At 48.4% G+C, this 14,664-nt stretch overlaps 1 protein-coding gene across 1 annotated transcript in view; it reads left to right on the plus strand.

Moving 5' to 3' along the window:
- Positions 1 to 14,371, plus strand: part of ARHGEF17 (Rho guanine nucleotide exchange factor 17) — a 140,040-nt gene extending 125,669 nt beyond the window's left edge. The window contains 9 exon segments of the mRNA XM_074304020.1: positions 1,359 to 1,582; positions 2,403 to 2,671; positions 5,045 to 5,294; positions 6,362 to 6,448; positions 6,952 to 7,019; positions 7,219 to 7,367; positions 8,359 to 8,533; positions 9,782 to 10,045; positions 12,005 to 14,371. Coding sequence (XP_074160121.1) covers positions 1,359 to 1,582; positions 2,403 to 2,671; positions 5,045 to 5,294; positions 6,362 to 6,448; positions 6,952 to 7,019; positions 7,219 to 7,367; positions 8,359 to 8,533; positions 9,782 to 10,045; positions 12,005 to 12,198 — 1,680 coding nt within the window. The 3' untranslated portion in view covers positions 12,199 to 14,371.
- The last annotated feature ends 293 nt before the right edge of the window (positions 14,372 to 14,664 follow it).

The following is a 14,664-nucleotide window of genomic DNA, read 5'->3' on the forward strand; positions in this document are numbered from 1 at the left end:
TCCCGTCTTCATAGGGAAGAGAAGTACTCACACATTAGAAAGGTCATTTAGTCCAGAGGGCAGGAAGAGGCATACAGTTATGGAATGGAATGATTTAGAACCAGGAAAAAAACCCTGAAAGCCAAGTATCTCAAAATTTCAGTGTTGGGAGGGCATTGGGGGAGACTGAACAAGGACCTCCTCTGCCAGATATCTCACAGATGAGCAGCCAAATTCTGTAAGCCACAGGCAGGTCACAAACCAACAAACTCAGTGGAAGAGGGCACCCCACCCAACATGTGTCTCTCTGACCAAGGCTTCTCTCTAACACAATTCTGACAAGTGACCGTCTAGCCTCTACTTGAAACTAATGAGGAAGGTTCTCCCAATTTCCTGAGATAGCTCATTCCACTTAGGGATAGCGCCTATTTTAAGGACTTCTCCTTTTAACATACTAAAATACTTTCACATTCCAGTTCTAGCCTATAGCCCAGCCAAACAAGTCTGTTACTTGTTCTACAGAAAAGGCTTTCAAAGACTTAGAAACTCTGAGCCTTCTCCTTCTGTTGGCTAAATCTCCCCAATTCCTTCAAGTGATCCAGAAAAGACATGGTCTTAAGGTTTATCAGCAGCATGATCAATCTCCTCTGGACACTTATCATCAATGTCCTTCCTAAAATGTGGGGCTAGCAACCAAACACAGTAATATAGACATCATCTGACCAAAGCAGAGGTACTGACTGGCACATCCATCACTTTGGATACTGTCACTTCCATTATTCTGGATTACTGTGCTTCTAGATACTACTACATCCATTGTTCTAGACTACTATACTATTCTTAAAACAGTGCATAATTGCACTAGATATTGAACTACCCTATAACTTTCATACTTGCTTTTAGTCTACCAAAACATATAGATATTTTCATGCAAATGATCTCTAGTCATCTTGCAGAGAGACTGAAGGAGACTGGAAATAGTTTCTAATAATTGAATTTTCAAATATTCTAATATTTGAAGAGTTATCATATGAAAGAGAAAATAGACTTGCTCTGCTTGAGTCCAGAGTTCAGAAACAGGAGTGATGGGTAAAAGACAAATTTCAGCTTGATGAAAAGGACAAATTCTTTAGGAAAAAAAAGTTGCCCCAAAGTAGAAGAGAATGTCTGGGACTGTGTAGCAAGTTTCCCTCACTAGAGGCCTCCTGGAAGAGGATATGTGACAAGGATGATGTACGGAAGATTCTCGGGGAGGCACAGGTGGATTGCCTGCGTTCTGAGAGCCCCTCGTCTCCTGAGTGTCTTTGTTTCCCTGATGCTGTTCCCATTGCCCTGTCCCAGCAAACACTGACTCTGTCTTCTCCTTCCCTCTCCTCCAGTTCTCCTGTGCCTCCCCTAGCCACAGCACCTGCGCTGAGAGTGCCCATGAGGTGTGGGTGTGCAATAGTGATGGCTATGTGGGGCAGGTCTGCCTGCTGAGCTTGAGAGCCGAGCCCACCGTGGAGGCCTGCATCGCTGTCTGTTCCGCCCGTATCCTTTGCATGGGATCTGTGCCTGGCCTGCAGCCTGGTGGAGGAGGTGGAGGAGGCAACAACGGCTTCAGGTACTGAGGTCTTGGGCCTGGGGAGCATGATGAGGTCAGAGGAGGGGACCCACACAAGTTCTTTCCCTAGCTTTAGTCTGGGAAGCCTTCTTTGGGAATCTCTAGAAGGATTAATCTGGGAAGGTTCCCAGAGGAGATAGACTTGAAACAAGGTTTTGAAGTGCTCTGAACATAGGAGATCCAAGACAGGTAAGTTAAGAGATCACTTCTAGAAGGATTTGAGTTTGGAATAAGAGTTTGTGAGTAACTGGCCAACTTAATCTGAGTGATTTCCTAGAAGAGGATTTAAGCTTAGAGTTTATAGTCTAGAACAAATTTCTGGAGGAAGCAGACTTGGTGCAAGGCTTTGAATTGCCATGGGGACAGGGGAGCTTGAATTGGTTAGTCTGAGACTTCCCAGAGGCAAACATGGAGTTGGAAGAAATATATTGGCCCAATGAATCTGAAGCAACTTCCTGGAGGGAACGAGCTGAAAGCAAATTTTGAAGGTTATACCTGCAGCTTCCAGCTCCACAAACATCTTGGCCCAGACCCAAGAAAGTAGGTTAAGTCATAGGGGCAAAGGAGAAATGAGAGCCACAGACTCAAGTTAAAGTGAGTATTGCTGGTAGCACCTAGCCTGAACCCTACAGGGGCAGGACAGAGGATTACTTCTCAGAATCCAGGGGAACCAGCAATAGGGCATAAGGAAAAGCCTTGAATGAGGCAAAAAGGTTTCCTAAAGGAGGTTCTGTTGTAACATGGTAGGACCCTGCCTCAGCTTTGGGGAGAATGTGCCAGCCAGGTCCAGAACTTTGCACTGACTTTCCCTTTATTGCAGGGATCAGCCCCCCTCATTGGTAAGCCCAGCATGCCCCCCGGAAGTGGTGGCCACCACAGCTGCCCTGGAAGAAGGCAATTCCCAGCCCTGTCTGCACATCTCCATCTCGGGGTCTTCCCCAGAGTTGCCCCCAGGGCCTGCCAACAGTACTCCGGGCCCAGAACTCATGCCCTTCGACAGTGATGATTCAGATGACGAGTCATCTCCGAGCCCCTCCGGGACCCTGCAGAGCCAGGCCAGTCGCTCCACCATCTCCTCCAGCTTTGGCAGTGAGTGTCTACCTAGGGGGGTTCCTGGAGACAGAAGGAGCCACAGGCTTCCTCTCTCCTGGTGTTTTCAGGGGTGGAGGGAAGGGATCAGAAAGACAGATGACCTCAAGCTGTGAGCCAAAGGATAAATCAGTTCAGATATTTGCCTAGTACCCTACCCCCATCCTTACCTCTAGATTTATTGTAATTCTAGATTCTATCTAATTCTAGATTCCTATAATGTGCAAATGGGAAAGAAAGGAGGTAGGATGGTAACCATGAAAGTAACATAAAATTAGAGGGATCTGGTGCTGAGTAACTCTTCCATATATTCACTGTGGTACATCCTGGCTCCAAACTTCAGTATCCATCTGTAAAATAAATAATCTATTAGATAGATTCTGAGCCCTGGACCCTGATCTCAGGAAGCTCACAATCTGTCTCTCACCCAGGGAACATTTTAGATTCTAAATGTTATAGGGGCTCCAAGAAGAGTAAGAATTCCCTATGGCCTGAGTCAGTCATTGAGGACTTCCTGGAGGAGACAGGGCCTTTGTCAGGCTTTGACTTAAAGAGGAAGAAAGGAGAAAACACTTGAGCAAAGATCTCCTGAATGAAAGGGACTGGTTTACCAGGTCTAGCAAAGGGGAATAAGAAGGTGATGGTCCCATTGCCCTCTACCCTGCTCAGATTACATCTGGGATGTCTCCGGGGGCCACATTGCAGATAAGACACTGACAAAATGGAGTTCATCTAGGTGAGAGCAGCCAGCATGGAGGAGGGCCTGGAGACAGAATGTCTGAGGACTGTCCGAGAGAACTTGGCAAGGTTAGCTTGGAGAATAGTACACCAGGCAGGGTAAAAGCTGAAGGCAGTGAAGGCTGCTGAGTATTTGAAGGCCTGGAGGAGACCTTTAAGAGAGATCTTCATTCTGCTAGACCTAGAGGCCACAATTAGGAGAAATGAATGGAAGTTAGAGAAATCTATTTCAGCTCAGAATAATGAAAAAAATTCCTAATAAGGAGGTCGATACAAAAGTGAAGTGAGTTTTCCATCTCCAGGTATCTCTAAGCAGTGGCTGAATGGTCCCTTGGCAAATATGTTGTAGAGATGATCCTTGGGTTTTTCATATTTTATTTTTTTCCAATCATATATATAGTTTTCAACATTATTTTTTTCTCAATAGTATTTTGTTTTTCCAAATACATATAAAGAAAGTTTTCAACATTCATTTTTGTAAGATTTTGAGTTCCAGGGCAGCTAGATGGCACAGTGGGTAGAGCACTGTCTCTGGAGTCAGGATGACCTGGCTTCAAATCTGATCTCAGATACTAAACAGTCACTAGCTGTATGACAGTGGCAAGTCTGTTAACCCCCAAGTGCCCTCACAAAAAAGACTTTGGTTTCCAAACTTTCTCTCCCCATCCCTTACCTCCCCAAGACAACAAGTAATCTGATATAATTAAATATGTATAATCCTTTTAAACATATTTCCATATTTGCCATTTCAGCACTGATTTTTGTAAGATTTTGAGTTCCACATTTTTCCTTCCCTCTCTCCCCTCCATCCTTCCCAAGATGCCCAGCAATCTGATATAGGTTGATCATGTACAATCATGGTAAACATATTTGCATATTAATCATGCTGTGAAAGAAAACAGGTGATCCTTGTTAAGGTACAAATCGGCGAGATTGGATGGCTGCTGAAGTCTGACCTTGAAACCCAGCCACTCTCTAAATTGAGCCTAATGAGATTGGAGAGAGGAGAAGCAGCCAGGTTAGAGACTTGTTGTTCCAGGCTGATGAGGCTCGCTTTCCATAACCTTCCCTAGGATTAGGCTGTGGGGAGTCAGGACAGGTTCCTGAGATAAGGTGGGCCATGATGATGGAAGGGCCCTTAGAGATATAACACCCTCATTTCATAAAGAAGGAAACAGAGGGGGGTGTAGCTAGGTGGCGCAGTGGATAGAGCACCAGCCTTGAATTCAGGAGGACCCGAGTTCAAATCTGATCTCAGACACTTAACACTTCCTAGCTGCGTGACCCTGGGCAAGTCACTTAGCCCCAGCCTCAGGGGAAAAAAAAAAAAGAAGAAGAAGGAAACAGGGCCCAGAGAGAGAGGGGAAAGGACTTTCTTAAAGTCATACAGGGAGTCTGGGGCAAAGTATGGGCTCAGAGCCATCTTTTCTGGTTCCTGACCCAAGGCTTTCTCTCTTGCTCCCCTTTTAGAAGGTGACTCGATCTCCACATGCAGGGAAGGAGGCAAGGCAGGTAGAGACTGAGGGGCTGGGGGAGAGAGGAGTCAGGGTGGATGAAAACAAAATGCAAGGGAAAGAACAAGGAAGGGAAACCTGTGGGGACCTGGGTCTCCACATTCGCTTCCCCTCTCCCCAGATGAGGAGATGCCCAGCTCCAAGGAGGCTACGGCAGAGACGACCAGCTCTGAGGAGGAGCCAGAACCAGGCTTCTTGCCCCTATCCAGCTCCTTTGGCCCCAGCGGGCCCCACGGTGGCAGCCCCGTGGATGGAAGAGCCCTTCGCCGCTCCAGCCGTGGGTCCTTCACCCGGGGCAGCCTGGAAGACTTGCTCAGCATGGATCCTGAAGCCTACCAAAGCTCCATGTGGCTGGGCACTGAAGATGGCTGGTACGGTCCTAGGGGATGGAGAGAGGGGAGGGGCAGGCAACACAAATGGCCTCAGCATCCTGAGCCAACAGGGCGACCCACCAGCTGGGTTATAATGGCTTTCCCCAAGCTCCACTTATGGAGATGTGAAGTCTAGAGGAGATACAGGGCCTCTCCTCACGATGCTTCAGGTCTAATACAGTGGGAAGACAAAACTGTAATACCCAGTATCAAATTAATGTAAGCAAAGAACCATGGGAAGTCTGGGAGAGTGACGAGTCAAGTATAAAGGGTAAAAGAGGATGGGGAGAAAGCATCATAGGCAGTCCTTCAGAAGCTAGAGAGTGCAGGACATGTGGCTGGGGGCAGAGACCAGGCCGACTTGTCTGGGGGAGGAAGCGCATGAAAGGTAATGATCTAAGTCTGGCAAAGAAGGGGGCAGCAGATTATGGAGAGCTTTGGATACGAAGGTCCCCAAAAAGTTTGCACTTGGCTCAGTAAGCTGTGTGGAACCACGGAGGGGTTAGAACCTAATCAAAATTTAAGAAAGATTGTTCTGGAAACACGGGACGGCTGAACTGGATGAAGAAGAGAGTGGATGGCAAGAACACAGTTCCCATCTCTTGGCAGTGAACAAGATCTGTTGACTTGTTTTGGTGGAACACACATGGTTGTGACAAGGGACGGTTCTAGTAGGAGAGGAGAGGGAGAGGGTAGCAGGTATTAGTAGATACAGTTAGATTTGCTCTCAAAAAGAGCATCACTAAAACACTTTTCTAAATTAAAAAAAGCTATTGCAGTAGCCTAGACAGGTGACAGTCTGTACCAGAACAGTGGTAGTGAAAGGTGGGAGAAGAATGATGCATCATGGGGGTGGAAGGGACTGTCCAACCCCCAACAAGCCTGGTTCCTGTCAAATCTCAGGATAAGGACCTGGGGACAGACCAAAGGAATAATCAGCCAAGAAAGGAAGGCTGAGTCTGCCTTGGGGCTGAGTAATGGACTTGGAGCCATCAGGCAGTAGATAGAGTCAAGGGTAAGGGGCAGGAAAGAAAATGGCATCTGTCTCATGTCTGTGGTTCCTACAGCATCCATGTCTATCAGTCCTCGGACAGCATTCGCAACCGCAAGAACAGCATGAAGCTCCAGCATGCAGCGGCCGTCACAGCCATCATGTAAGCCCCCTCACCCTGTCAAACACTAACCCCTAATTCCACTGGCCCTGCCTTGGAGAGAAAGGAGGAGGAGAAGGGCAATGCTTGCTCATAGCCCCTCAACCCCATGCACTGATTGGGGGCAGGGAAAGCAAGTTAGAGAGAATGTGTCTGAGAGGCAAAAGCCCAGGAGCCCGACCACGGGGCAGCTGTGGACCAAGCCCCTTTCCTCCCTTGCCCTCAGTTTCTTCATGTGTAACATGAAGAGATTGCATTAGATAATAGCAAAGTTTCTGTCTAGCTCCAAGATTCAAGAGTCTAGATTCTACAGTGCTCCCCAAAGTTGTCTGGAGAGACCTAGAAAACCAATTATTGCCTTGTTCTCATTGGACCCCACACTATCACCACTGCTCCATGACGGGCATCCCTGAAGTTCTGTTTGGGGAAGACCATGGTCGGACCTGTGCCAGCCATGGGGAAAAGCTGACTCCTCCTTTTCCTGACCCCCACTTCTCCTCCCCTAGGTACCTGGATAACCAGGTGTTTGTGTCTCTGGCGAATGGAGAACTTGTTGTCTATAACCGGGAAGCAGGTAAGGACTGAGAAGCCAAAATTTCAGGCTAAGTAGGTGGACTCCTGGGACCCAGCACCGGGATCCAGGTTTCAGCCATTTGTGGTGACTTTGAGTTGGTTTTTGATTCCTCAACAGAAGCACTAGAGGGGTAGGGTAAGGGCATTGGGGCAGTGGAATGCCATCCAAGCCCTCTCTTCTCCTTTTTCTCCTTGGACAGGCCATTTCTGGGACCCCCAGAACTCCAAATCTCTAGTCCTGGGGAGTCCTGGAAACCCCGTTACCAAGATGGTGTCAGTGTCAGGAAAATTGTGGTGTGGATGCCAAAACCGGATCTTTGTCCTCAACACAGGCAGCCTGCAGCAGGAGGTACCTGGGACCAGGGGAGGGGAGCACCTCAGAGCAGGGAGGGCCCCAGGTTTGAGGAGGAAAGGAAACTAGCACCAAGCACTCATGCACTGAACATCCAGCCCTGTCATCTTGGTAGGGTTTAATCTGGAAGAGGTAGAAGCCCTGCCATGACTCATGGTGTGATCCTGACTGGGTCATTTCCCTTCCTGTAAGCCTCAGGTTCCTCCTTTGTAAAATGAGGCTCATAATCCTCAGTACCCTACAGAACAGCTGTGAAGAAGGCACTTTATAAAACTTCCAAGTGCTACAAAAGTGGAACTTATTATTCTCACTGGACCTCAGTTTCCCCATACATAATTGGGGATAGCACCCCTGGTCATCCGATGATTAGCAGCCTCCTAACTATTTTTCCCTCTAGATTTGCCTTGTTCAGGTTTCAGACATAGAAATGCAAGATTTTTTTCTAATGTTCCTTAGCTTTTGCTGGAAAAATCAAATGAGACACCAGAAATAAAGCTGTTTGAGTTCATTCATTCATTCAACTGAACACTACTGCGTGCCAGCTACTTTGCTAGAACCGAGGGCACAAATAAAACAGTCCCTGCCTTAAGGAGTTCGTATTCTGTTGGAGACAAAGAGAAGTGTACCCAGAGAAATAAATATAAAATATAGATAAAGTCTTGGAATAGGAGGTGCCAGTAACTGAATAAAGAGTAAGAGCCAGTAAGAGATCCAAATAGACTTTAGTGAAAGGTAACTAGGCCCTGAGCTGAGCCTTGAAGAAAACTGGGGGCTCTCAGAAAGTGAAGAGGGAATGCATTCCAAGCATGGGGCACAAGCCAGTGCAAAGGCACGTAGGTGGGAAATGGAATGTTATAGACAGAACAAGCCAACAGGCCAGCCTGGCTACAAGAGAGAATGTGGGATGTGTGAAGAGGAGGCTTATGATGTCCAAGTCCAGAAAAGTGAAGGTCATTCCTCTTCTCCATCCCACCCCTTGCCTCCCCAGCATTCGTTCCAGGTCGGCTTGGACCCCAACCGCAGCGTGGCCTGCATGGTGAACTCCAGCCTGGGCGTCTGGATCGCCCTACACAGCACAGCCCAAGTGAGACTGTACCACTCAGGAACCTTCGAGCAGCTGGCTGAGGTGGACATCACGCCCCCTGTGCACAAGATGCTCGCTGGTGAGCAGGCGGGAGACCCAGGACCAGACTGGGGGGGACCGGGGGAGCCAGGAGTTGGAGGGGAAAGGAAAAGGGGGAGGGTGTGGCTTGGGAGGGAGGGGAAGGGGGGAGGTCAGTAGCATGGGGATAGAAGAAGAGGGGGGAAACCAGTAGCATGGGGGGTGGAAAAGAGGAGGGAGGTCAGTAGTGTGGTGGGAGGGGAGGCCCAGGTTCCAATGAGCCTATGAGGAAGTGAGTGAAAAGAGAGAAGATGGAAAAAATGAGATGATTTAATGCTATGGAAGCCATTATTGTAGAATGGGGTTCAAATTGCTATTTATAAGCTAGGTGACCTTGGATAAGGCTTCTAAGACCTCCAAGTTTTAGTTTAAATCTTATGAGATTTCCAACTGATGGAGACACATTGAATCCAGGCCTGTCAATAAATTTGTTATGGATGTTATGGATGAAATTAACTCAAATTTATGATTTTGGATTAAAAAACACTAGAGTTCAAATCCAATCTCAGATGCTTTACTATGTGACCCTAGAGAAGTTACTTAATTGCTGTCTGCCTTAGTATCCTTATCTTAAAATGGGGTTGATATTATCATCTGCCTCCCAGGATGGTTGTGAAGATGAAATGAAAAGCATTATAAAGCATTTGCAAACCTAAAAGTGTTCCTTAAATGCTAACTTTCTTTTTTCTCCCATGACACATAAATGGTACATTAATCATCAATGAGACAGAGGGAGTTACTCCTCTGGTTAGGGTAGTAAAGGATCTGAGGGTCATAGTTACTAAGACATTTAAATAGGAAGACACAGGAAGTAAAATTAATTAGTGTTGATAAGTGAACTAAAGGAAAACTGTAAACACTTTCTCAGCCTTGAATATCAGGCTGAGAAATTCATCCAAGTACTTGACCGCCAATGGCCAAGAACTGGGGGGGCATCAGGAGAGAGGAGCTTGAATCCTAACTCTGCCAGTGAAGTCATTGGGAAAAAGGGCGGAGTAACCTTGTACAAGTGACTCCCCCCAGTCTAGCCCCAGGATTTTCTTCTGCGAGATGCAGGGTTGGACTGCAGCCTTCCAAAGGGCCCCTGCACATCTTCCATTCCCCCAACGAAGTTGTCTCTTGCACTCTTTCAAAGAGTGGTTGAAAGCTGTTTTGCGGGGGTGGCCAAACTGCCTTGGAGCTGTGAGCATTTAGAAGGAGAGGGAGACCTTGTTCTCCCCTGCATCCCACTCATTCCCACTTTCCCCAGGCTCAGATGCCATCATCCGCCAACACAAGGCTGCCTGTCTACGGATCACAGCCCTGCTGGCTTGTGAGGACCTGCTGTGGATCGGGACGAGTGCTGGGGTGGTGCTCACGATGCCCACCTCGCCCAACACCGTCAGCACTCCTCGGGCCCCGCTGAGTCCTGCGGGCCTCGTCCAGGGCCACACGGGTCACGTGCGCTTCCTGACCGCCATTGAGCTCCCAGACAACTTTGACCTCCTCTGCCCGCCGCCATCCCATGACGCAAGTAAGTCAGCCAAGGACTTCCAGAGGATACGGTAGCCACGGCTGCCACCTTCTCGCTCCCTTTAAGGAAGGACTGCAAAGGACACGGGAGGGACAGACACCCCAAAAGTCCAGGAAATAAGCATGTAGAAGAGGGGAACGGTACCCAAGAGAGGAAGTGGGTCACAGGAGGTTTGAGGCTATGTTCAGAGGCTCTGCACAGCCCCCCTTTTCCAGGGCAGTCCCTTGTTTTCATGAAAAGCCAGAATACTTCTAGCAAGGCTTTGTGGAAGTACTGATTTGTCAAGCCCATGTCCTAGTTTTCATTTCTGTGTTTGTTTATTTGTTTTCCTGAAAATATGATCATTGTGAGGAGTAGCTTGGTATAATGAAAAGAAGGCCAGCCCAGAGTCAGAAAGAGCTGGCTCCTACGTCTCGCCTCTGACACACACGGGCCAAATCGCTCATTGTCACGGGGCTCACACAACTCCCTAGACTAGAAGTGGCCGAGAAGGTGATGCCTTACATTGGCAGGGGGGATTCTCTCACCGGGGGTTCCCTACAATGAAATCGCAATGTCCAAAAAAGTTGTTGGGGTAGTCAATGGGCAATGGACTGAGGAAGGGCTAGAGATGGCTCTATTACCCAGGAGGTAGCTTGGGATAGATGCAGAGAAGACAAACAAAATGAGAAATGGGCTATAGTTAAATATCATGGATAGATAGAAGGGAGGGAGGAAGGAGGGAAATAAAGAAGGAAGGAAGGAAGGAAGAATAAGGAAGGAAGGAAGGAAGGAAGGAAGGAAGGAAGGAAGGAAGGAAGGAAGGAAGGAAGGAAGGAAGGAAGGAAGGAAGGAAGGAAGGAAGGAAGGAAGGAAGAAAGGAAGGAAGGAAGGAAAGAAGGAAAGAAGGAAGGAAGGAGGAAGGAGGAAGGAAGGGAAGGAGGAAGGAAGGGAAGGAGGGAGAGAGGGAAGGAGGAAGAAGAGTAGAAAAGAAAAAGGGAAGGAAAGTAGAACATAAGGAAGGAGTAAAAAGGGTCCTGGTCCAGAGAAGATTGGGAAAGAGATGGGAAGGGAATGAAGGAATTAAAATGGAAAGGAAATGGTTGGTAAGGATTGGAAGTAGTTTCTGATAAGAGGTCACTAGGTGGCTCCACAGAGCCTTCTGTATGCAGTGAGGAATCCCTGAGTCCAAGTCTAGCTTCGGATAGTAACAATGTAAGTCTGGACAAGTTACTTAAATTCTATTTGCCTCAGCTTCCTAATCTGTAAAATGGAAATAATAATAGCACCCATCTTCCATTGTTATGACAACTAAATAAGATAATCACTGTAAAGTGCTTTGCAAGCCTTCAAGAACTGTTGATTTGTGATTATCATCATCATTATCATTATTGTTATTATTTTGGCTGTAAGAAGTAGCCTTCGGCATAAAGGAAAGTGTTATACATAAGAATGACTTGTGGGAGATAGAACAGGTAAGACATATCAGGAAGTAATAGATGGTAAGTGGGAAGTCATTATATGTGTCAAGAATGTGACTTAGGAGACAGGAGGAGTTATACATTGGAAGACAGGAAAATGGTTCTAAAATGACAAGAAGTATGATACAAAAGGAAGTCCCTTGGTCGGCAGGAAGCATCTCTGAATAAGGTAGGACTTGTGACAGGCACACAAAGTGGTGCACAAAATGGTGTGTGAACTGGGAAGTATCATGAGAGACAAGAAGTATCTCTACCTAAGTAAGGTATGACTTGTGAGAAGCAAGAAATAATATTAAATGGAAAAAAATGATACAGTAGGAAATGGCATATGAAAAGGAGAGTCCGTTGGGAGACAGAAGGCGTTGTGGTTTGTAATACACAACAGGACACACAGAGCGGTCCACACCAGACACTGACTGGGAGGAGGGCACGGGAGTGTGCTCAGGCCTGGGACGGACCGCCTCTTTCCCACTGATCAGACTGGTTTGTTCCCCTCCAGGTCCCGAGAAGCCGGCTCTGCTGGAAAGAAGGGATTCTTCCCGACACCGAGGCTCGGTACCGGCTCTAGTCAAGCCCAAGATGCTGGTGATCAGCGGGGGGGATGGCTATGAGGACTTCCGACTGAGCGGCAGCAGCAGCGAGACCGTGGGACGGGACGATAGCACGAACCACCTCCTACTGTGGAGGGTGTGACCCGGAGCCACCTGCCCCTGCCACCGCCCCGCTCTGCACTTGCGTGTGCACCGTGGGCCTTGGGCTGACTGGTGCGTGGGCGTCCTGGGCACAGGCATGCGGCCCGTGAAGGACTCATGTCTGAATCCCACCCGGACGGGTTGTACCCCACGTCTCCCTCGTGGCATTTCTCTCCCCGCTCCATGTGCATCTGGGGGCCACACACGTGCATGAGAATGGATCACATACAGGGAGGCCTTGGCCCATGAGGCAGCAGGATGCCAGCCACTGCCGGCCCCAGCCTCCTCATCTTGCCCTCTCTGTGTTCCCAAGGCTGCCATGATTCCCTCCTTGTCCAGGTAATCCAGGCCCCGTCACACTTCCTTGGGGCACTCATCCCAGGGCAGCCACGGGCCAGAGGGCCATGTGCAATATTGCAAGTGCTTCCTGGAGGCTGTGGGCAGAGTAGAGGCAAACGATAGGGATGAGAGGGTAAGTGGAGCCCAGGCTGGCGGCTGGGGATCAGAGGAGGAGGCAGCCGGCCACATGAGACGTGGAGGGTACCTCCCCATGTGTACAGTATTTATGTATATTTTTAGACGCTCATGGTACCTCCCAGAGCACTTATTTATGCCCCAGTCCAGCCTCGCAAGCAATGGAGGAAGTGAGGACAGGAGGGAGGGCAAGATTTGGAGGCAAGAAACACAAAATCATCCCTTCCTCCAGAGGGGTGTTGAGTTCATGCCTGAAACGGACCTTCCTGAAGGGAGCAGAATGTCCTTGTCCCCCACCGGCCCCGGCCCCACCTCTGTCCCCAGAGAATAGTTTTGCACATTCACAGCACCTTCCTTCCCTCCTGGACCCTCCGAACCCGGTCCCACAGACACCGCTTCCCAGACGCGCGCAGCCCACCGTGCCACCTCCACGACCCTCATGGCGATTCAGGGCTGGAGAAATGAATTCCATTGTCCTCATCCCCAGCTAGAAACTGAAATAGCTTTAGACTTGGAGCCGGAGAATCTAGATCCAAATTTTTAATCTTCTGTGTGACCAAGAACTAGTCATGGTTCTGTCTCTGGCCCCATTTCCTCATCTGTAAACTTAGCAGAATTGGAGCGGGTAATCGCTGAGGTTTCTTCTAGCTGGAAAACCTGGACTCCAGTAATTCTCCCATCTCAGAGCCAAAAGCTGGTCCTATTCTCATTATCCAAGGTGGGGAAGCAACTTTACTGCCCATTCTATAGCCTTTGAGAAAACTCCATTCTCAGTTTTCTGGACCCCTCTCTCATCACTGAGGGATGGGAATGGGTAAGGGAGAATCATGGTGATTCCTGAGCCTCAATTCTCCAGGGGTTCTGTGCAAAAATTCTCCTTCCACTCCAGGCTGTGTTCCTGCTCATTGGCAGCTTTTCATTGTTTTACATTGTTTTGAATAAGGAAGACATTTGAGAGCCCTGGATGGAGATGATAAAGCCTCTGGGTTATATAGGATTTATCCAGGTCACACAGCAAGTTCTACATGGCTTATCTCTAGGTTTCCCAGTGTTGGGCTAATTGACCATTGGCCAAGTTAGGCAAGAAGGGCCTGGGAACCTTCTGGTGCCTTTCCTCTCCAGGCCCATCTGAGCCCTTTACCCTATTCCCATCAGGCTTGCACACTGTAGCATCTGGTACACTGGCACATATGATGACTAGGGGCAGGGGAGAGGGACTCATAAATCAAGAACCAAATCTGGAAGTCCCAAGCTCCCTCTCTCTCACCCCAGACTCTAACCACTGAACCTCTTTCCCTCCTGAGTTTTCTCTACCCTCACAGATTGAGCCCTTCCAAGAAGATTACCTTGTCCCTTCTATTTCCATGCCCAAAGCAGAGTGAATCTGATGGGGCCCCTTTAAGGGACAAGGGAAAGAGTAGTTTGGGGGACCCAGATATAGCCCCTGTCCAGCCCCAGCTCCCCCATCTACTCACCTTCGGGGAAAAAGCCTGACCTCCCTCTGCCTGCATTCTCCAAGTTGTAACTCCAAAGGTTTCGCCACTGGGGACTCTGGCTTGTCATGTCCAGGTTTGGGGAGGGCAAGGGCTGGAGACACGGGTTCAAGGTCCTATTTTTCTCACTACCGAATGACCATGTATTAACTCCATGGATGATGAAGTTTCAAACAAGTCAATAAACAGAAACACAGAGAAAAAAAACCACGTCTCGGGAGGGGAAGGGGTGAAGCATGGTTCACTCCTGCCACACTGGTATAGGACACAGGACTGCCAGGTAACAGGACAGACATACTATGGAGGATATGAGAGGACTCACTGCACTTCTCTGTGGGAAGTCATCCCCACCTGAAAGGAGTTAGGGAGTCTAAGAATCTCATTTTTGTGACTTACCACCTTTTCTCTTCTCTGGGCCTCAGTTTTCCCATCTGTGAAATAAACAGTTTGGACTAGATCAAGGGTTCCTCATCTGGGCTCTAGGATTTGTGGATAGATTT

Source organism: Sminthopsis crassicaudata, chromosome 3, assembly GCF_048593235.1.
Source record: "Sminthopsis crassicaudata isolate SCR6 chromosome 3, ASM4859323v1, whole genome shotgun sequence".
Lineage (NCBI taxonomy): Eukaryota > Metazoa > Chordata > Mammalia > Dasyuromorphia > Dasyuridae > Sminthopsis > Sminthopsis crassicaudata.